Source organism: Musa acuminata, chromosome BXJ1-9 (genome assembly GCF_036884655.1).
Source record: "Musa acuminata AAA Group cultivar baxijiao chromosome BXJ1-9, Cavendish_Baxijiao_AAA, whole genome shotgun sequence".
Classification (NCBI taxonomy): domain Eukaryota; kingdom Viridiplantae; phylum Streptophyta; class Magnoliopsida; order Zingiberales; family Musaceae; genus Musa; species Musa acuminata.
In genome coordinates, this window is record NC_088335.1 from 48040013 (window position 1) to 48063940 (window position 23928).

Here is a 23928-nt window from a genome sequence, read left to right on the forward strand (position 1 = left end):
TCCGGGAACCGGAGCCGTTGGTTTTCAGCCACTCGCCGCGTGGCGTCTGTTAACCGCTTCGTACCTCGCTAACAATATAAAGAAACTTCCTCTCCTGTCGTCGATGAGGCAGTGTTCGTTACGAAAATACCTGCTTTTTCTTTGGTGACAAACACGCGGTCTCGTGGGACCCCTATGACCATCTACCGGTCGTAGCTCAGGTATGTGAACAGGGCAACCTCGAAAGCGTGAGGTTAATATATAATTGTTCGAAGACGTTATCCGTTTGCCCTAATCTCACTCTCTCTCTCTCTCTCTCTCTCTGCTCCATTCCGCCCATTGCGCGTCCTCTGTCTCTCTCTCTCGAGCTCGAGCCTCGAAACCCTAGAAATCGATCCGCTCCCTTCCGAAACCTAGGACTTGGTTATTGTAATCCTCTCTCTCACCTTCACATCGTAGATTTTCTTAGTTGATCACCCATCGGCGGCTCTCGCAATTTCAATCTTCTACCGATCCTTTCTTCCTCGAACAGTAAGGTTTGCTCTCCTGTTTTGATCCTCGAAGTCCCTCCAAAGATTTCGGTTCTGTGATCCATCCGATCAGAACTTACTGCTAAAGTTCGAATCATTTGTTCATTTGTACATCAAAATCATTTGTTCGTTGATTTGTTTTGCAACAGGTAATCTAGGCTTGGGGCTGTTGAATCAGTGACATTTGAGGGCTTTGTTGAATTGAGGTGGTTTATCAAGATACGCTGGATCTGTCTTGGCGTTTCGATAGGGAGAGATGGTTGGAGGTGGAAGCAGGAGGGACGATGGGCCTTTGAAAATTAGCAGCACCAACGTTTTTGCAGCGCTCGAGACTCTTAAGAAGAAGAAGAAATCGAACAAGGAGTTGAAGAGCAAGGGATCGTCCAAGAGCGGGGCGAAGGAATCGGAGCCACAGGTGTTTTGGGCACCAACGCCACTGACGGCGAAATCTTGGGCCGACGTTGATGATGACGATGATTACTTTGCGACCACAGCACCACCCCAGACTGTTTGGGGCTTGTCGGAGCAACAGCAGAACAAGGAAGCTGTGACAGCAGTAGAGGAGGTTTGTATGCCATACATACTTGTTTGTCTATGGCTAAATAGTTTGATGATTAATGTTTGTATATTTTGATTTAATTTTGAAGTTGCTGGCTCTGCAGTGGTTTCTTCAACCTAATGATGTGATTTGTTGATGAATTTGATTTTGGATTAGTTCAGTATGTTAGTTTGAATTATGAATTTCACAATAGTTCAATAAAATATGTTTGAATTATGAATTCCTATTGAGGTTTTTTAATACATACTATTGTATTGCTTAAATTAATGGAAGACCGACTGCCACTGAAAACTTTCTCCGGTTTAGTTTTTGTTGCCTATGTGCTTTAGTATCTACTCTGCTAGTATGTTCTTTTGTTTCTGCATGATGTACTCCATGTGTTATTGTCTTGAGCACACAAATTTATTCTTTTTGTTTTTTGCTGATTAAATGTAGATCCCATGTTTCTTATCTAGCCACTTGAGTTGTGTGATATATTAAATTTCATTAATAGTTTTGTTAGTTTGCTAACAGATTCTTTTTAGTTGACATTGTCAGATATTTTGATTTATAACTGGACTTGTTCAGTCTGTTCTAAATTTCTAATGCTCAAGTAGTGTTTTTATATGATACATAATCATGTATCATATGATAGAAGCATGTATCTCCAATCACGACAGATAGTCTTTTGGAAAATTCTTTTTCGAACAACTAAATATATGGTTTTTTACATATTTCAATGGTGGCAACATATCCATGTATTCGGCCACAATTAGTTGAGACTTACAGCTTTATTGTTGTTGTTATTGTTTGTCTTTTTTGAGCAACCGTACCTCTGTTTGTATGTGAACATGTCAAAATATATTGATGTCCTATATGTGTGTTCATTCACGCAGGCACGCACCTTAGATGCTGCAGATTTTATGTTTAGCAATTTGTAATGTTGGACAACCTTACCTCTGTTGTTGACCCATTCATTGTGGTATTAATGCTTAGTGCAAATTTTGATAAAGTAGTTCTATATGAACATTATTTAACAATCATCTGTTTTTCAACCTCTGATTTTGTTCCTAATTGTAATAACTAGGCTTCTTTCAGATAATGATTCATCGCTTCAACATGGTACAACAAGGTGCACACGCATGCACCTTTATTAAATTTCTAGGTGCATGGAATGTGTGGCTCCAATTTTTATCTTAAGTATGATGCATGTTCAGTTTAGTTGTGTGTCCAAAAATGTTTTTCTTTTCTTTTGCAATTACACAATTTCTACCATTTTAACAAGTTACTTGGATATAATGGAATTGTATCAAAATTTTTGGTATTCACCTTTTGATGCTTTAGATGATTCTTTTTCTTTTCATATCCTAACACTCATCACAACTTACTTGAATGAGACTTGTGGTCATCAGTGCCTTTATAGCCTTTTTAACCAAGAATTCTCATGGTGTACTAATTTCACTGCAAAGTTATTTTCCATAGTATCTCAATCTATAAATTAATGCTCATCCATGTGCCTGTAAGATGTTCTAATCCAATCTATACTTGTCAGTGTTAAGATTAACTAGGTACAAACCTAATTTGAGTGGATTTATGTTCCACCATTGACAAAGCAGAATGAGTATTGTGGCTTTTTTTTTTCTCTTTTTTTGTGCTTCAGTTACCATGTGGCTTATCTCCTTGCATGTAAGGAATGATTTGTTCCGAGGAATGAGAATTTTTAGCATAATTTTGTGGAGTTGTTATCAAGGTAGTATTTATGAAACTTTGAGTTCCTTTCTTTGATCAAGTACTGTTTACTGGATCTACTACTTATTCTAATATGAACATCATTTACATATAAGTTGTTCCATAACATGTCAAAGTTATGCTTTAACAGACTCATTAATAATTTTTACATAATATTATACATCTTGTCCTTTGGATTAATTTGCATTGCTTGCTCTAAAGGAACTTGGCCTTTTACTGAAACTTATTTTGTTTCCTATGAAAATTTTAGTTTGGGTCTAAATTCTCCTATATTCTCATTTGTGCAGATGCTTGATTTAAGTATGGATATAAATTTACTGTCTCAGGAGTATCTTTGTGCATAGTGTTCAATAACAGTTTGTGCATAGTTTGATTTAAGTATGCATGATTTAACCATGTTTCAAGATCTTGTGCTTAATGTTCAATACCGAAAATTGATTTTGGACCGTCAAGATTTATTGTATCGTATGGAGTTGCTTAGGAAAGTGAAAGTGAGGAAGATGGTCTCGACGTCGGTGATGATGATGTTGAGGAGGAACCTGAAAATGAAACTGAGGTTGCTGTTGCAAATGAACCAAAAATGGAGAAACCTGTTCCGGTACCTCCCAAAGATGCAGAACGGCAACTGTCAAAGAAGGAGCTTAAGAAAAAAGAAATGGCAGAACTTGATGCACTTCTACATGAGCTTGGCATTTCCGGTAAAGATAGTGATGTTGCACAAGATGAGACAAATGGTACCACTTTTACCTGTTATAGAATAATATATTGGCAGTTTTATTATATATGCAATCACTTCATGCATAAAATATGTATTTATATATGTATGTATATACATATTGTCATTATTGTTTTCTCATTTAACATGCATATAGTCTTATGTATTCTAGTGGGTACAAATGATTATGCGCTACCTGTAAAAAATGTGTATCTTCATCTAAAATGGCCTCGATCAATCATATGCTCAGACAAGAAACAACATGAGCAAAGTGGTGATGGAGAGAAAAATGAAAACACTGGTGCTCCTTCAGAAAGCAAAGCTTCAAAGAGGAAGAAGGCCAAAAAAGAAAAATCTTCCAAGGACACCAAAGAACAAGAGGAACAGCTCGCAGATCTCAATAATAACAAGAACTCAGGTGAAGCGGTGGCTGAACCTGAAGAGGAGGATACATCTGCAGTTGATGTGAAGGAGAGGCTAAAGAAGGTGACTTCCACTAAGAAGAAAAAATCGAACAAGGAGATGGATGCTGCTGCAAAAGCTGCTGCAGTCGAGGCAGCTGCAAGGAGTGCCAGGCTTGCTGCTGCAAAGAAGAAAGAGAAGAGCCACTACAATCAACAACCAGCACGGTAATGTTTGTTTTTCTCTTTTTTTTGCATGAGAAGCCCCACATAGGTCTATATCTGTTTTCCGAACTCCAAAAATAAATATTGGGATGCCTGTAGATGACCTGATCATATCCTCTTATTCTCTTTCTGATGTTCTTCGGGCGATTCCAATTTTTTTTTTTAATCCTTGTGTGTCATGTAACGAATCAGTTTGGTATTTTGATGATCAGAGTTATGGACATATGGTCGCTTTAGTTTTTACGTCTTACTTTGCCTTCTCTTGGTTAGGGTTTCTCTTGTTGGTTCCTTAGCCAATTAGCTACGATTTTGTGGATGCCAATTTTCTTTTTTGCTCTATCCCCGACATTTGTTTTGCTCTTCTGCAAATGTTACATCGGATTCAGTAGCCATGCATCTAAGTTTTGTTTATGGCAAAGTGAGATACCTACTCTTCTCTTTTAAAAGACATCTTATCGGAAATGGCATGGAAGACATTTCTTCACAGGAAAAAAAAAAGAGAAACTTCAGAGTGACAATTGAACACAGTAGCTGGATAGAGATGTCTGATGAACTGCAGAAAAAGAATGGCTTGGAAAACCAAAAATTTCCAGTTTTATTGGTATCTCTAGGAATCCATTGTTCAAGTAACCTGCAGCTTTATGCTCTTCCATGTTATGCCGATTTGCAATTCTTGAAGCCCCAACACCACAAAGAAGAAATCTCATGGCTGGAGAACATACATAGCAATGGCAAGCAGAGGTCGGGTAAAGCACAGTGCACAAGAAACACAGTCATGCTAAATTTTTGCTGTATCAGATTATGTTGCAAGAATTTATTCATCTGAAAAGAAAAGGAAAAAGGAATTTTAATATTGTGAACAGTGAAGAAACAGCTTAACTAATTGGAACACGATGTCCCAATTTGTATTAATGTTTAAATTATATATATATATATATATATATATATATATATTCATTTATTTTATTATTTTTAACTCATCCACTCATCAGACGGTTGTTAGTGGAAGCAGAGAATAAATAGGCTTTAAAGTGCTTACATATAACAATAGCAGCAGATGCAATGAAACAATGAACCACAAAAGCCGGTACTGAAGACAAACCACACGACACACCATTTAGTTAATACCTCCTCCACGTGGACTAGCCTTATTAAGCAACCAAATCCTACGTGCGAAAGCACCGTGAATTAGCACGACTCCTTGTTCCTCTCAAGGCTTCGTAAGTTGATGAGGCTTTCCCTGTTCCAGCGAGCCGCCAGGACCACCTCCGACTGACCTGCCTCCACCGCCAATGCCCTTCCCACCACCAATTTTCCCATGGTGATGCTTTTTGCCACCTCCGGGGCCAAAGCCGCCACCTGCTCCGCCGTCACCACCGAATCCACCGCCAGCACCACCGCCGATGCCCCAACCTCCACCAGCTCCACCACCAAAGCCACGTCCTCCACCTAGTCCACCTCCTGCGCCACCACTAATACCGCCACCTCCGCCAAACCCACCACCTCCACCAATGCCGCCACCACCCGCAATTCCAACTCCAGCCCCACCACCTCCTCCAAACCCGCCGCCTACACTACCACCCCCACCGATGCCTCCTCCAACATCACCACCACCTCCACCGATGCCGCCACCACCTGCAATTCCAACTCCAGCCCCTGCACCTCCTCCAAACCCGCCGCCTACACCACCACCCCCACCCCCACCGATGCCTCCTCCAACACCACCACCACCTCCACCAATGCCGCCACCACCCGCAATTCCAACTCCAGCCCCAGCACCTCCTCCAAACCCGCCGCTTACACCTCCACCCCCACCGATGCCTCCTCCAACACCACCACCTCCACCAATGCCGCCACCACCCACGATTCCAACTCCAGCCCCAGCACCTCCTCCAATCCCGCCACCGACACCACCTCCGCCGATGCCACCACCTCCGCCGATGGCCCCGCCAAGTCCACCACCCCCGCCCATGCCACCGCCAATTCCGCCGCCTCCACCAGCCCCGCCACCTCCACCGATGCCACCACCAATTCCCCCACCTCCTCCCATGCCGCCGCCAGCTCCACCACCTCCGCCCATGCCACCGCCAACTCCGCCGATGCCTCCACCAGCTCCACCACCCCCGCCAAAGCCACCGCCAACTCCGCCGATGCCTCCACCAGCTCCACCACCCCCACCGATGCCACCACCAGCTCCACCACCTCCACCGATGCCACCACCTGCCCCACCACCTCCACCGATGCCACCACCAGCTCCACCACCTCCACCGATGCCACCACCGCCTCCTCCAATGCCTCCACCGGCTCCACCACCTATACCGCCACCTCCACCGATCCCTCTCCCTCCACCAACTCCACCGCCTCCGCCAATGCCTCCACCGGCTCCACCACCTATACCGCCACCTCCACCGATCCCTCTCCCTCCACCAACTCCACCGCCTCCGCCAATGCCTCCACCGGCTCCGCCACCTACACCGCCACCTCCACCGATCCCTCTCCCTCCACCAACTCCACCGCCTCCGCCAATGCCTCCACCGGCTCCGCCACCTACACCGCCACCTCCACCGATCCCTCTCCCTCCACCAACTCCACCGCCTCCGCCAATGCCTCCACCGGCTCCGCCACCTACACCGCCACCTCCACCGATCCCTCTCCCTCCACCAACTCCACCGCCTCCGCCAATGCCTCCACTGGCTCCACCACCTGCACCGCCACCTCCACCGATCCCTCTCCCTCCACCAACTCCACCGCCTCCGCCAATGCCTCCACCTGCACCGCCACCTCCACCGATCCCTCTCCCTCCACCAACTCCACCGCCTCCGCCAATGCCTCCTCCGGCTCCACCACCTGCACCGCCACCTCCACCGATCCCTCTCCCTCCACCAACTCCACCGCCTCCGCCAATGCCTCCACCGGCTCCACCACCTACACCGCCACCTCCACCGATCCCTCTCCCTCCACCAACTCCACCGCCGCCGCCACCATGCCGTTTCCCTTTCCTAACACAATCGCTAATCGGCCCACCACCAACACCAATCCCAGGCCCGACACCATGGCTCCCTCCCTTCCACCCTGAGCCGGAGTCAATCAAGTGGTTCTCCGAACTTGTCAACTTCTTCCCTTCCTCTCTCCCACTCCCACTCGCAACACACGCCAAAACCATCAGAAGGACCAACGCCCGCTTCGCCATTTCGTGACAAGCCAATGCAGGATCAGAAGAAAACATATGCATGCAGAATGAGACGGAGGGAGAGCAGTATAAATAGGAGGTTTCCCGCCATTAATGTTGGTAGAGAAGTTGCAGCTTTCGGGTGGTAGTTAGCAGTGGAGTTTAAATGCCGCGCCGCTGGGACTGTACGTGGACGAGGGAGCTCCCTTCTCCTCCCCGTGACTATACGTGGAATGGCCTCCCTTTCTCTCTCGTTTTGTGTCGGGAACAAGCAAGCAATCAATCAACATGCCTGCTTTCTTGGAGAAGGGAATTCAACCCGGAGATCGTGACAACAGCTGCTTGCAGTCTGGAAAGAAGGGTGGGGAAGAGAAACTTTTGGTTCTGCTGGTTTCCTCCACATTTAACGCTGATCGCTAGTGGATGAACCGTACAAGTAATTCCTCTTTTTCTCGGATAAATTAAATGGATAAGCATATTCTGTCACTAAGAACATTATATATATATATATATATATGTGCCATGGCGTCCCAAAACAAATGTGCCATGGCGTCCTAAGTGGGTCAATGACTTGGTTTTTGATGTGGTGCTAATACCAAGATTGACGTACTTCCCTTGTGAATGTTAATGTTAATGTGCTAACGATGGTTTGTCACATTTCAAGATTGCTTATGATGGATGAGTGCCTTAATCATCTTTATCTTTTTTTCATGATGATATATTTTTGAATGTACTTGCTAATCTATCTAGTAAACTCTTTATTAGAAAACCATGACAAGATCCTAGGATTAAAACCGTCTTTTATCCTTTACCCCTTACGTAAAAAAAATATAAAGAATATGTAATTAAAAATACTATTTATTGTTATTGGAATGATTAATTATAAATAAAATATACCTTTTAGAATTAAATATTTTTTTATTTCTTATATTGCTTTTTCTTTTCTTCTAAATTGAAATTAATCTAAGAAAACTTATAATCTCATGCTCTCTAAAAAAAAATGGGGATTAGGTGTATAGAGAAGATCTAGGAAAATAGCGGGGCTAATTATAGATTACTTCATCTAGTTAGATCGTTTTAGTATCTCGATTCTTAGACTTAAAAAAATTATATTAAAATTCTTATATTTATGAAAGTGAAAGATGCAACTTTATTTACTCTAACACCGTTAATTTTATCGATGGAAGCAAAAAATATATAGGTAAAAAGATAATTTCAATGTTCTAATTATGCATTCGATGGTGGCGGACGACGGTGCTACTAAGGGTCGTATGTGACTATTATGGAAGAGAAGAAAGAGCGATCACGAGAGGTGAGACAAAGGGATAGGAGGAAAAGGATGACGCATATGCCGATGCTCTGTATTTACATTAGTGCCACTTGATAATTGTGTCAAAACTAATACAGATGTAGAGCAGTGAAAGGATCACTCGATATTTACATCAACGTCGACATAGATGCAAAGCGATGTCGCTCTACATCTATATTAGCATCGACAACGATGCGAGGAAGGACAGTGTCACTCTGTATCGACACAAATATGGATGATGAGCGATCATTTCATCGCTCTGTATTTATATTGGTGTCATTCAACATCTGTGTTAATGTTGTTTGGTAATTGTGTCAGTATTTATGTCGTTATCTTCCTCTTCTCTCTTTATCTCACCTCTCGCTAACCCCTTCTTATTTATAATAGTCACCCATGACCTCCAACGGTATAATCGTTTGTCACTATTAAAATCGTAATTGGGATGTTAAAATTACTTATTTACCTATCGTTTTCATATTTCTGCTAGTAAAACTAACGATGTTATGATAAATGAAGCTAGATACTTCACTTTTATAACTATGGAGATTCTAATATAATTTTTTTAAGTCTAGGGATCAGAATTTTAAAAATATTTAACTATAACAATAATATATAATTAGCCCAAAACAACAACTTAGATCATTATTAATAAACATAAATCAAGAAATAATTGATGCAAGTTTTACATAATTAACACTCTTCAGACTCCTCTCCGTTGATCGATCCTCGAAGAAGATGCCGAGCCGATCGACGAGCAACCTGACGCAGGACTGGGAGCCGGTGGTGCTGAGCCGGCGCAAGCCCCGGGCCGTCGAGCTCAAGGACCCCAAGGCCGTGAACCAGGCCATCCGCGCCGGGGCGGCCGTGGAGGCGGTGAAGAAGTTCGAGGCGGGGACGAACAAGAAGGCTGCGGGGCCGGCGGTGTACGCGCGGAAGCTGGACGAGACGACGGAGCCGGCGGCGCTGGAAAGGGTGGGGGCGGAGGTGCGGCACGCGATCCAGCGGGCGCGGCTGGCGAAGAAGATGAGCCAGGCGGAGCTGGCGAAGCTGATCAACGAGAGCGGCCGGGCGGTGCCTAACCAGGCCGTCCTCGCCAAGCTGGAGAAGGTGCTCGACGTCAAGCTCCGGGGAAAGCTCAAGTGAGGCATCGGAGATGGATCAAGATTGTGAATACTTAGTGTAGTAGTAGTGTATGGTCTTCGTCTCTGTTTTGCGGTTTGATGTGTGCTTTTGATGGCCTATCGATCAACTATGCCTGTTTGGTGCATCAGCTTCACTATGGAATGCCGAAATAAATGGGCAAAGCATTCAGCAGTTCTGCTACGCTCGTCAATCACCTACAGCTTAATTTCTATGAATTATCATCTATTTAACACGAACTATTGAACTCTGTATCTCTATCTAAGCTGAAACAAGATCCAAAGCTAAAAATTTACCTCGATCAATCACTTCATTTACAACAGAAATCAGATTCTAAGCTTCTTTCGTCCGGTCTTTCAGAGGGAAACACACTGGTTAAGAAAGTAACTCCACTAACAATAGTTACGTTTATGATCTATCGAAATATGATTATATATATATATATATATATATATATATATATATATATAATGTAATATCTTATCTTATACTAATACTACAAGCACGCTAAATAAATTTAATAGATAATTTGATGGAAAAATAAAAAATTATCAGATAAGCATGATAAATTTTAAGGATGAGGATCAATATTTTAATATTTTTGTTAGATTTCTATATAATAGTGAATAAGTGGAAACAATGTTTTTGAAATTTAATATTGGAGAGATATCAGTTGCTCTCTTTAACATAATCTAAATAATAAAATAATATTAATAAACCCGTACATAACATTAATATCACTATTGATTAACTTATAGAACAACCACAACCAATGGTCTTAAGAAAATCTTAAAAGGAATAAAGACTTATTATTTTTTATGATTATATGAAAGAAGAATTAAAATTAGTAGATTGAAGTTTTGTTTGAAAATAATTATAAAAAGTTCATTATAAATTAGTATTTAAGATTAAATATAACTTAAAGGGTAATATTAAATGATATGAAGTTAAACAAGATCCAAAGCTAAAAATTTACCTCGATCATGATCTATGGAAATATGACTATATATATATATATATATATATATATATATATATATATATTTCATGTAATATCTTATACTAATAATACTAGTATGCTAAATAAATTTAAGAGATAATTCGATAGAAATATTAAAAATAATTAAATTCGATAAGCGTGATGAATTTTAGCGATGAGGATCAACATTTTAATATTTTTGTTAGATTCCTATATAATAGTAAAGATAAATAATAACCTATTCAAGAGGTTATTATTTCTCAAATCAATAAAAAATTGATAAAAATAAATAATAAAATAATATTAATAAACTCATACATAATGTTAATATCATTATTGATTAACTTATAGAACAACTAGATGCAACGAATAATTAAAATTAATGGATGAGAGTGTTGTTTGAAAAAACATTGAGTTATCTAATAATTATAAAAGAGTTTATTGTAAATTAGTCTTTAAGATTAAATATAACTTAAAGGATAATGTTAAATGATATAAAGTTAGACTTGTAATAAAAAGTTTTACTGATCATAATAAGATATTTTTTTAATTTTTAAATAGACTCATTAAGAATCATTATGACATTAATGGTTTATTATAATCTTGAGTTACATCATACAAACATGAATAAGTTTTTTACATGGGAAACGAGCAAAGAGAGGAAAGAAAAGTTTAACTTGTAAATTAAAAAATTTATTTATGACCTCAAACAGGCTTCTAAATATCCTTTGAGATATTCAGGGATATATATCAAAGATTATGTAATTATCTCAGAAAAAATATATTGATCGAGTCTTTGAGAAATTTAGTATGTAATTTTATTCAACTAATGATATACCTATAAACATAGGTGAAAATTTTAATCAAAGTCGATGTATTAAGAATGATTTAGAAAAGATTATTTATAAGAACATATTCTTTAAATACCTTAGGTTGTAAGGTCTTAGTAAATGGATTAATAATCAATATAATGAAATTTAGATTCTCAATAAAATGACTTCCAACTGTACACCCGTAAAAAATATTTTTTATTTGATTCTTTTCTAAGTTATTCTTAAGACATGTTTCATTATGAAACTAAGTAAACATAAGTTTCATTATATTGATTATTGATCTATTTACTAAGATCTTATAGAAAAGGACTCTTTTAATTACTTATCCTAGACTTTTATCTATAAATAGATATAATGCTCCTAAATACTACATACAGAAAGAAAGGTTACATATCTATTCTCATCTCCCCTTAGTTTATATTCCATCACTTATAATTTAGTTCTCTTTACAAATTATTTTTTTAAGATAAAAAAAACATATTCTAAATGAGATCTGAGAGGTATACATCATAGATTGAATATATTGTTATTTAATTTTAGATTTTGACATCAAATAACAATAACAATAGTATGATTATAATTTTTATGCTTATATTAAAAACTAAAATATGATTAATTGATAGTCAATCTTGATGTTGCAAAGTTTTCTTCGAGAGACAATTTCCATATAGCGAAGTATTCAACGTGGAAAGCAAAAATTGCTTTAAGAGGTATATATCCATGATGCCTCACTATTTGATAATGCAAGATACGCTTGAAGAGGTATTAAAAGAACCATCATATTTGATGGCTAATGAGATTCCATGAGAGAAGTAAGACAATGATTAGTAATCACCCAAAGCTGGTGGTAAGTCTTCCCTCTCGAGAGTGGTAGACCCCATGCCGTCGACATGGGATCCGCCACCTTTGGATTCAGGCAATTGGCCAAGCGGTCATTGCGACAATTCCAAGTGGAGAGTTGACCCATCTCCCGGATGTCATGGGGAGCCTGTGAACGAACAGTACATCACCGAACACTAACCAACAAATGTGAGTGTCTTCGATTCATCGAGAGGCATTGCTGCGTCTCCTTGATCACGAAGGAAGAGATGAAAGATTTTGTTGTACAAGGTTCCATCCTCAAGATTGTTCATGCAAGATCTCTAAGGATTTGGAGAGGATCAACATACATGATCTCATTCTTAAGTGCAATCTAGATGTGACATGCAAAGTTGACTTCGCAAGGTTGCAGCATACAAATGCATGCATGTATGCAGGATTTTGTAGGTATCAATTATTGTACATTTCAGCTTCTTTACTTTATTGAAGACTGCTATCGTTTCTTTATGGATGAAAAATAGAGAGGGATTAATATCACACACACTTGGAAGCCAAAAGAAGCCTAACAATTGGCCGAGGAGAGAGAGAGAGAGAGAGAGAGAGAGAGAGAGAGAGAGAGAGAGAGAGATTCCATCCCCATCACTTGAAAGGAGGAATAGAAAATATCCCACTCTGAAGAAGAAACCCAACTTCATATAATGGCAAACTGATTTGATGGGGCTTCGATTCAAGTCGTCCTCCATCACTTCAACATGAAAAGCTTGTCGGTGAAGAGTGCGATGAGACCCACAAACACTACATTAGGATTTTTTGTTCCTTGGAAGCAGAGGAAAGAATGATGTGCCTTATTGGACACAGTCTGGTCTGTTTTCCCTCTTTAAATCCTATAAATCATTCTTTTTCCATGGAATTTCTGCCCTAAATCCTCTTCTTCTTCTTCTTCTAATGGTTTCACCAAAGAATGGAAATCAAGTCATCCATGGAGGAGGAGAGAACAGAGTCTAATGGTTGAATTGCAAAAGAGAATAAAATCTAGGTTGCTTGCCAGGAAACCAGGAATAATTCACACGACAACAGATTACTAGAAGAACTCATATAAGACATTTGACATAGAGACCTGATCACCTTATTCTCTGCAGCACTCTCGAGGGGACGGCGAACCTGGCGGAGAAGGACCGGGACAAGTCCTCCGGCTCCTCCCACGCCGACCCTTCGTCAAAGTTCCGCGCATAGGTGTGTGGATCGTAAGCCATCGGCGCCGGAGACGCCGGGTTAAAGATCCTCCTCTTCTCCTTCATGATCCGCTGCCACAGCCCCCGCAGCCTCGTGGCGGAGGACCGGGCCGAATGGCGCGCGAGTGGATCACACTCGTCGTCGTATTCGCCGTCCGGCATCCGGGCGAACCCGGCGGTCCTCCGCCGGCTGCCGCACCAGTCGCCGACGTTGAGAGGCAGGCAGGCACAAGATCGCTGCGTCGCGAGACGAGGACCACTATCCATTTGCCTTGGGTTCCTCGTTCACCCCATCAAGTGGGTATTATGGCGTGGATGTGCGGTCACACTTATGGTGGCTCTTGGGGGTAGGATCGTAATTATGTATAAATCCTGACGATGTCGACGTGGAAGAGTTTCTACCGTTGATTTGACCAAAACTGCAAGATAGCACGGCCGCGAGTGGACTATTCCCGGGTGGTATCAAGGGATCCTGAGTACTTTGAGATGCGTGAACCATCCTGCCGGGGAGCTGTTGAGATCCGCTCGAGGGGACCGTGGATGTATCAGACGGTTGGCGATCTCGATAGCCCGGCATGATCATCGGGTGAGGCTATCTCCTAGAGCACACGATCGAGACGGTGCATGCGACGAGCTCGACCGTCCGATCTGAGATGGTGCAATCACAGTCGGTTCGACTCTTGTAATGCATCAACGAGGGTCAAAATGTCAACAGAAAAGCATGGTCAAACGGTCAACCTTGTCGCCATACGGCAGCCGGCGGCCGTGTCTTGCTTTTATGTATTGATATTATTCTAATCGAATGGTAGAGTCGCTTAAATCACATTACCATGATGAATCAGATATAGGGCATGACTATTAGTTGTTGGTCAATAAAATACGGGTGATCTCGGAGGACCACGTTGATTGTTGTGGACCAAATCAATGCGTGATTTAATAGAGTCCACGAAATTTGACCTTAGTACATTATATAGGTACGACTTTATCGTCTTTAAATATGTAGGACAAGGACATAGGTTAGGACAAGCGCAGAGAGTCCACCCAAAGTTGACGTCCTCCAAAGGAGACAATATACAACCTGTTCCAATTAAAATCCGGTATGACTAGATCATAGATGGATCCACATGGACTAAAAAGCGACCTTGATCCAATTAGTTTAACTCACACCCGAAATGAACCAAAAGCATGCCTATTTAAGTTAATGAGTAACTGCAGAGATCTAGTGGATGCAGAGGATGTGTGTGTGTGTGAGTAACTACAGAGAACTACTGGATGCAGGGGGTGTGTGTGTGTGTGTGAGAGAGAGAGAGAGAGAGAGATCTTAAGGGCCATTCTTCTTCCACATAGCTACTTCAATACTAAAACCAAGGATTCTCACACATATTAAGGGAGAAAAGCAATAAACAAAAGGGAGTCACATTGTCCTAGAGATCTCTCACCAGGGCATCAAACTTGGGCTTGTATTCAGGAGTCACTGTGTCAACATACTTGGGAATCTCTATAACTCCAAATGAACAACTCCATGTGACTCACAGTATTTTTAAGTGAAGTATATGCAAAACTAGAAAAAAATTCAGAGAGACAACATTCAAGAGAAGATACATCTATTTCCTTGATCCACATTCTTCTATTAAGATGTTAGCTTGCTGATTTATTAAGTTTTATGTCAACTTAATCACATAACTGCTATGATGCACGAAAACAATGAAAAAGTGAAAGGCTCAGATTATCAACCCACTGTCAATTTAATCATATAACTGTTATTTTGCTGGATATAAATCCTTTGGAATTCATATGATACAACTTTCTCTAGTGACCCTTGAGTTTTTGCTGATTCTACATCAAATTTTGGTCTTCTTAATATGCCCCTTGAGCTTTTCTCCAGGTGCAAAGAAGCAGGATTTTTAGCACTAGAATTTTATTTAAGTTTCTTGATATAAAAGAAAAAGTAAGATGCTTTTCTTACTTGCGACATCATCGTTATTTTTCTTTAAACGTAACTACCTCAGAGTGACACAATTAAAAAGAAAAAAAAAAATAGTGACAGACAATTGTTCATACTGTATTTTTGAACCACATGTCCTCCTATTGCAGCAAATTTCCAGTTCGAGGAAACTGTTTGCGGAAGAAGATGCAAACATTGTACCTATTTCATCCCCTTTGACACCTCTTATGGGGGATCCTATGAAGACTGGAAAAAAGGATGCACTATCAAAACCATTGAGGGTTCAAGCTATTAAGAAAGAGTATAACTTATCCATAGCACCTTTTGTGCAGTTGTGGTTTCATAGTTGCTAGTTGCTCAGAAAAGGCTGCACAGCATGAGTGCTCCTACTCTTTTTAAGATAGATATGAACCCTTTTGAGATCAGCCCATCCATGCAAGACGATTCAGTTTACTTCATGCTCGACCTTAAATACAGGCCTTATCTCTGCGTAAAGGGTACAAGGTTTGAAAATTTGGTTTGAACATGCTCCAAAACCAGTTTTTTCTAGTATCGATTAAAACATTTGATCAAACCAATCCTATGCATGCGGCGACACGAGAGGCGATGGAAACACTCGTGACCCTGCAACCGAACTCCACACAACTCTCGAATGAACCGATTATAAATATCCTCCCACTTCTGCACTCCCCTTCATCACTCTCGCTCCGTTCCTTGTGCAGAACACTAAGCCATGGCCACCTCCCTTTCTTTCCATTGTCCTCTCTTTCTCTCTTTGGGTGCTGTTGAGTGCCCATCACTATCACTACAGCCGCGTGAGCCACTGCAGAATCGATAAGCTAAGCGCCCTTGAGCTCACCCGACGTGTGCCCTCGGAAGCTGGCTACACAGAGTACTGTAACCAGTTTACTGAACAGCTCCGGTGTGTGGGTGTGGCTGCATGTCGTCGTACCATCCAACCGAGAGGCCTGCTCTTGCCATCCATTTCCAGCCCACCACGTCTCGTCTATATTGTGCAAGGCTTCGTTCACGCATATACATCGTGCTCTTTTGAATATGATGGATTTAATTCCATGTCATATATATTGTCTTAAAGCTCGACGATGGTCTATGATGGATGCAGGAAGGGGAATCATTGGAACAGTGTTCCTTGGTTTCCTAGAGACGTTCCCATCCTTCCAGCAACCCAAACAAATATGGGAGCAGGAGAGAGGCAAAGAATGTCAGAGGTTCCGATACGAGCACCAGAATTTAGAGTTTACTTTGCAAGAAAGTCAATTGCCCCCAAGCCAAGCATCGGAACCACTGTCTTATCAAGCATAAGCTCCCTTTAGCGCTTTTAGCTCCTCTTACTTCAATTCCTAAAATAGATACAAAAGAAAGACACTCAATTACTGTTTGACTTGCGGTGCCCATCACAGCTAGTCTCAGTGCCTCTTGTACTTTTAGCTTATTATGAGATCTGCCTGCTAGTTCGGGAAGCGGGGAGAAGCATTAACTATGTTGGTATCGTTATCGTACTTGCCTTTACGAGACGACGACTAAAGGCAAGGGTCGATGAAAGGTTTTAAGCCGGTACGCTATCTTAGCGCGGAACTGATGTTCCCGATCTCCGGTCAGAAAGTCAACCCTATGAGCTGTAAGGTCGATGCTTATCAATGTTCTATAAATTGAAGTCAAATAATATGTATAAGCGAGGTTCTTTGAGTTGTATCTAAGCGAGGTTCTTTAAGTTGTATCTATTCTATAAGAAAATAAGGTGCTGAAAGCCCATTTGACTTAACCTTATTAATATATCACAAGGTTATAAGTACTAAGAGGAGGAAGTAGCTGTCTTGCCGGGCTATCATAAGCTCCGGTCCTTACTGGATATGAGTACTGCTTTAAAGACACCCCCTACCGACACCAAACCTTGCATTGCTTTACCTTAGCCTCACACTATATCTATTTACTTATATCAATACCGTTATGTATCTATCTACTCTCTTCTAATAATAGTAAGTTACGACAATAACTCCTCAACTCGAATGCTCCAAACATGAAACATTTTTCATTTTAATTGAGAACTGAAACTAAACCCGCGATTGTTATTCACTTCAAACTAACAATGTTCCCAAGTTTCAATCCACAAAACCCGAGCCTTATTTGCAGGTTTCAATCGGGTTTTGTGGATTGAAACCTGGAAACATTTTTAGTTTGAAGTGAATAACGATCGTGGGTTTAGTTTCAGTTCTCAATTAAAATAAAAAATGTTTCATGTTTGGAGCATTAGATAAGGCAACGGGTATTGCTTCACAGATTTCGACCCGTTAAGCGCGTAGTCGCCGCCGTTGTGTGTGTTTTTTGAAATCAACATGGATGTGTGATTACACGTGGCTACGGGTATTGCTTGTGAAATGATCATTATCCAGAAATTGTCTTGGAAAAACAATTGCAGCAAAAATTAAAAATGTTTTGTTCTGATAGACTGTAGCAAGCAAAGCAAAAAATTTTTGAGAGGACAAAAAAAAAAAAAAAGACATTTCCTTTTTTGATATGCTTCGACTTTCTTTCTTTGTTGATCGAACGAGTTTTGCCTTCCGGTTTGTTAAACGTAGGATTATGCATTGAACGCCTGCCTAAACTTTATTTTTCGTGCTCGACTCGAATAGGTTATGCGAGACAAAGGTCCGCCGCCGCGTGGTATTATTCCGTGCGTTCTCGTGCATCCTCAACTCGTGGCCGTCCGTGGTTGGTCTGATTTGATCCTTAGGACTTCTCGGCGACGACCTTGCCCCTCGACGGCACCGACGGACACGTTCCCGCCCCTTAGTCTGCCCCCTTATCATCTCCAAGGAATCGGGTGGGAGAGAACGGTGGAGACGGAGTCTTGCGCGAAGGTAATCGATCTCTGCCTCCTTGCAAGTTATTTTGAGTTTTCTTTTTGCAACGATTTACGGATTGCAATCGAATGAAGGGCCGTCCTGATTTGGTCATAGCAACCGGTGAAGAATATCGGTCCATAGATCTTCACGATAGGGTATTGGGTTCCATCGAGCTGTTTGAACTCGAAAACCTGCGGCTGGTTGTTAAAATTGCATTCTAGGGTTTCCAATCGAATGAAGGACCGTCCTGATTTGGTCATAGAAACCGGTGAAGAATATCGGTCCATAGATCTTCACGATAGGGTATTGGGTTCCATCGAGCTGTTTGAACTCGAAAACCTGCAGCTGGTTGTTAAAATTGCATTCTAGGGTTTTTTTTTTTTTGTCTTTTTGTTGTCGTTGATATCTTCAGCTCCAATTTCGCAAAAGAAGTCTTCCTCGGATTTGGTTGATTTAAGTCGGTCTTTTCGGGCTCCGGTCACCATATTGTCTCTCGTTCGAAAAGAAAAAGGTTAGCCATTTACGTGCTGTCGGGAGCAACCAAGATGTAGGAAAGGTTGGTCTTCAGATATGGTTGTCATTACTGTTTATTTAGTGTACTTGCACATTCATGAAACTGGGGAAGCTGCTATCATTTGAATCCGACATAAAGAACCGAACAGTAAGTCTCGCATTGTGCTTGTTGGCTATTTGAGCTCTGTTTATCTCGTCTTTATCCTACATCCTTCTTGAACTGCAAGTTTAAAGCCTCCGTGTAGTGATACATAATTGAACCTTATATCTGCAGATGCAGGTATCTATGTCAAGCTGCATTTCATTTATAGTATTTAATTTCTTTGGCTTTCATCAATGCAATTTTTTTTTATAGAAACCAACTTAAATGTTATTTTTTAAATGATATGTTGGAGCCAATACATCAAGGTATCTTCTTTTGTTGTTGCATATTCTGAAAATTGAAACCTTATATACTTCATCAGGTTCATCATCCATGGGTGAACGTGATTTTGTTGATAAGGACAAGCTGATACTAAGGGGCTTGCAGTTTCATGGATTTCATGGTGTGAAACTGGAGGAAAAGAAGCTTGGTCAAAAGTTTGTGATCGATGTGGATGCTTGGATGGACTTGAGCAATGCTGGTAAATCTGATGACATTTCTGACACAGTCAGCTATACTGCTATTTACCGGTAACTGTTCCTTTTTCTTTTCCCTCTTCCTTTTTGACAATGCAGTGGTTATACATTATGTCTGTTTTAATAAAACTTATAGCAGTTATAAACAGTTGATATATTTCCTCTTAAGATATATCTGCTATGGCCACCGGCAGAGTTGTTTGTCTTGGTACCTAGTTGTCTGCATCTCTGTTTTAGTGGTGGGTGGGGTTAGATTTCATGCTCGATCAACCATTTCTTTTTCTTTTTTTTTTTTCAATGTTAACCAGCTTGTTTGCAGAAATGGCCCGTGACTGACTTGGCTATTTCATCTCTAAGTTTAAGGCCCTAATGATGGGATGACCTGAGGCCACAACCATACGTAAAGTTTAGAGATGATTTTTCTTCTAAGCAAAAGATAGGTTCATTATATTTTTTGGTAAAGTTATTTTAAAAATACTGGCTGCTAAATTTTTCATCAACTCTTTCGGTCATACATCTTATTAAAGAACACCCAATTCACTAGTTTTCATCCTGACTTAGCCATAGTAATATTCATAGACTAATGTGAGCCTTTGAACTTGCAAGTAGTTTTTTAGAATGAAATACTACCTTTGATAATTTTATCAAGATAGACAGCAAAAATGAGCTCACAGTTGAGGCATTATGTGAACTTTTGCGAATGGAGGGAAGACCATATGTAATTTAGTTCTTGAAATGAGAACTCTTAATATAGCACACAATGTGATGAGAATGTCTTAAGCATCAGGAGGTGACCTGCCTCCATGGAATATTGGAAATTGAGAGAATGAGAATGTCTTAAGCATCAGGAGGTGACCTGCCTCCATGGAATATTGGAAATTGAGAGAATGAGAATTTCTTTATAACATATTTTACTGATGTTCACTATTCGAGAGAATGAGAATGGATGCAAGCAGGAGGGTTGTTGCAGAGTGGAATGATGGTTTATATTTCGTGCTATTGCTACAGTACCATTGGAGCAAAAGGAGAATCTAGGAAACATTTTGACAATATGTTATCCTTCATGCATTTGCACAATCCTCACTTCTAGCTTTGGTGTTATCTTTCTGGTACAATATATAATTAGGTTAGTGGCGCCAACAGTCGTGTGAACACAGGTTGAATCATATCACCATGCAAAATGGGTGACATGCCATGCCGACCTCTCCCGGATGTGTGCCAAGACCACTCAGTGGCCTTTACTATCTTGCACATCAAGGACGATGATTCTTCCTGTACATAATGGTGTGCACAAACTTCCTACTTGGTTTGATAAACTTGAAGAGAGTCGACAAAGATGCAAAATGTGAGCTGCCTGGGGATGGTTTATCCGCAAGGTTCAAAACTTCAGGAACCCAAAAAACATATAAAGAACTCACTTTTGGGTGGTGCACAACAATATAGTCAAATGCTCTTATAATAAACCTGCAGGACAATGTATGCATCAGCTTATCAGTGGCATGTTCCAATTGTTCCTATAAAAATAGTATTGGTTTATGGGTTCTTCAAATTCTTTCCCAGGAGGAAGTGTGGGTTTCATAGGAGTGAACATTTCAAAAGGTGGCTCTATTTGTTAATTTGGCTTATGGATCCTTCATATCTACTGATATATTTTGGAAACTCTCTTTGTGATAGCAATTATCTCCTTCTCAGCTTACTAGTGTGTGTGTGTGGTTAATAGATGGAAGTGTAGAGTCTGGTCAGGAAATTTGCTTTTGAGAGCATGATATGATAGATCACTACTTTTCCGTGAAATCTTCACTTGAGTTGCCAAGTGAATCAAAAAGTTTTTCTTCTTGTTTGGCAAAACTAACAAGAACTTGGATTGCATGTCATCATATGTGGATTACATTAGAGTTGGTGGTGGATGTGCAGGATAGTGAAGGAAGTGGTGGAGGGTCCGTCTCAGAATCTGCTGGAGTCGGTAGCTCACTTGATTGCAAATACCACGTTACTTCAATTCCCTCAGATATCTGCTGTGAGGGTGAAGGTGGGGAAGCCTCATGTGGCCGTTCGTGGCACCATCGACTACTTGGGCGTTGAAATCCTCAGATACAAAAAAGCGTCCTCTGTGGATTAAGAGGCTCTGCCAAACCATGGATGTGTTGATGATGATGCGATCGGTCCTTATCGAAAGGTATGTATGTATCTATCTATCTATTATATCATCGAACATGTGTTTTGACTTGCTGGCCACGCACGTAGTGGGGCCGGGTGTCTTTAAAAGTCCTGTTGTTGAACCGTCGTGAATCCCAGTCGATCGATCGATCGATCGATCCTTCTTGTTGATTGATTGGCTAATAAATAAGAAACAAAGGATCACTTCACCCGGTTTCATACCCGCCTGGTAAATGGCAACATGGGATCCACTTCGGTTTACCCGATGTGGTTTGCGTCCGACGAATGGGCGGTGGCTGATTGTCTACATGCGATATGCGAGGGGTCTGATAGAGCCCTCATCGTTATACGTTGTTGTCGGTGGGGATGGCGTTACTTTGTTGACACGGGCGCCAACATGGCGACATCAAATCAACAGGTCTCTCTCTCTCTCTCTCTCTCCGTGGGTTGTAGGCATCGTCGTCGGCCAAACGAGGGAAGGAGGAGCCGCTTGCTTCCTCTCCCATTCGAAGGAAGACTCCGGAACAAGGTATGTATGTATCTATTTATATCGGTGAACATGCAATCGGTCATATGTGGAATTTTGTGGTGCTTTGAGTGTGTTTTTTTGTTGATTGCATTTTCTTGGGTTTGTTTTTTTTGGCTCGCTACTATGAGGATATGTCATTACCTCTTTCTTTGGATGCCAAGCAATTTCTTGTTATACATTAGGAGGAGGTAAAAGATAAGAAATGGGTAAAAGAAAAACTCACCATCCCTCGGTCCTGTGCGGAAGTTGTTGCATGCCGAGTAAATGAACTCTCACGGTTCCCTTCTTTTACTTGTGAAACTTTTTACGACTCCCGTAGGTCGATATATATATGCTGACTCCACTGACCTACCACCCCCTTGTTACTCGGGTGGGTTAAGTTGTGTTCTTTCAATATGACATACGACGAAGGCCAAGGGGGAAGCATAGTCAGAGATGGAAGAGTTCAAGCAAATAAGTAAATTGTGATGCGGTGCTTTCTTGAATTCTTCTCCTTTGCCTCATGTGATAAGGTGCTCTTAAAGAGGGTGGCTTTTCTTGTTTCCAACTACCTGAGATCAGATTCAGTTCACCCACTCGAAGCTATGAGAGCTGCGTCCGGCTGGTGGTGGTGTTGGTGGTTTATCACCATTCAGAAAACCACGTCACCGCTCGCTCATTCACTCTCCACTGTCAGTATATCCATTAATTCCACTCCTTCCAAATCCTCTTGTCGTTGGCATTTTACACTAGCGAAGCATTCATCATGCCCATTACTCCATCTGCCAGCTAATTCCAGCTAATTATATATATAAATATCTAAGAAAATGAAAGGAAAGAGCAGCAGTGCTCACCGAGCCACGAAACACCGTCCCGTCATCGTGGTGCCCCGGCGCCAGGCTACTGACGTCAGCGCTGTGGTAGGGCGTCGCCGTTCTGATGCGATACGAAGCTGTTTGCTGATCGGCCAGCAACACCGCGGCTACAATCAGGCACCAACCTCCTGCCCCACCTACAGGTCGCCACGTACGCACATTCGATGAGGTGAATCTAACCCGTCCATCTGACGAAGCCGCCCATCGCGCGGCTGACGTAGTTTGTGGCGACGTCGGAGTGGTTGTGTCCCAAGCGACGATGCGCCTCGGGCGCATCGTAACCAAAACGTTGTCGATGGAGTTAACCGTTCGATCGCGAAGCATTCGAATCGTAAGGCAGATTCGATGACGACGATGCGATGAGCTCGAGCGCACGGTACGCATTTACCAGAATATAACCGCCGTGTCTCTCCCGTCCTAGTCCTCGTTTGTTGTCTTCGACACGAGCAGCAACGCCAATCAATTGGATTGGGTGAGCCTATATATATATATATATATATATATATATATATAAAAGCCATGGTCGACCACTTGGTGAAGAAGGCATCTAGTCTCCGTGGCATACCGGTGGAGGCGCTGATGAACTCGTACTGCAAATAAGGCTCGGGTTTGTGGATTGAAACCTGGGAACATTGTTAGTTTGAAGTGAATAACGGTTGCGGGTTTAGTTTCAGTTCTCAATTAAAATAAAAAATGTTTCATGTTTGGAGCATTAGATAAGACTACGGGTATTGCTTCACAGATTCCGACCTGTTAAGCGCGCAGCCGCCGCCGTTGTATGTATTTTTTGAAATCGGCATGGATGTGTGATTACACGTGGCTACGGGTAT

The 23928-nt window shown here is 41.4% G+C and overlaps 4 protein-coding genes across 7 annotated transcripts; 3 read left to right on the forward strand and 1 right to left on the reverse strand.

Moving 5' to 3' along the window:
- Nucleotides 1-272: 272 nt before the first annotated feature.
- On the forward strand, nucleotides 273-4380 carry LOC103999299 (uncharacterized). 4 transcript variants are annotated; one of them, XM_009421019.3, is made up of 4 exons: nucleotides 273-515; nucleotides 659-1074; nucleotides 3278-3530; nucleotides 3762-4380. In XM_009421019.3, exons 2-4 carry the CDS (start codon nucleotides 766-768, stop codon nucleotides 4142-4144), a joined length of 945 nt encoding a protein of 314 aa, XP_009419294.1. In that variant the 5' UTR covers nucleotides 273-515; nucleotides 659-765; the 3' UTR covers nucleotides 4145-4380. The 4 variants fall into 4 exon arrangements, with proteins under 4 accessions (XP_009419294.1, XP_064940380.1, XP_064940379.1 ...); XM_065084308.1 differs by having other exon boundaries at nucleotides 298-515; nucleotides 760-1074; XM_065084307.1 differs by having other exon boundaries at nucleotides 298-510.
- A 967-nt stretch (nucleotides 4381-5347) lies between these two features.
- Nucleotides 5348-7327, reverse strand: LOC135594162 (glycine-rich cell wall structural protein 1-like). The gene has a single exon (XM_065084571.1). It carries the CDS (start codon nucleotides 7325-7327, stop codon nucleotides 5348-5350), a length of 1980 nt encoding a protein of 659 aa, XP_064940643.1.
- Nucleotides 7328-9318: 1991 nt separating this feature from the next.
- On the forward strand, nucleotides 9319-9979 carry LOC135594428 (multiprotein-bridging factor 1c-like). The gene has a single exon (XM_065084813.1). The coding sequence runs from the start codon at nucleotides 9351-9353 to the stop codon at nucleotides 9756-9758; it is 408 nt and encodes a 135-aa protein (XP_064940885.1). The 5' UTR covers nucleotides 9319-9350; the 3' UTR covers nucleotides 9759-9979.
- An 8210-nt stretch (nucleotides 9980-18189) lies between these two features.
- LOC103999301 (dihydroneopterin aldolase 1) lies at nucleotides 18190-21934 on the forward strand. Its single transcript, XM_009421024.3, has 3 exons — nucleotides 18190-18442; nucleotides 19405-19612; nucleotides 21473-21934. The coding sequence occupies exons 2-3, from the start codon at nucleotides 19416-19418 to the stop codon at nucleotides 21675-21677; spliced, it is 402 nt and encodes a 133-aa protein (XP_009419299.3). The 5' UTR covers nucleotides 18190-18442; nucleotides 19405-19415; the 3' UTR covers nucleotides 21678-21934.
- The last annotated feature ends 1994 nt before the right edge of the window (nucleotides 21935-23928 follow it).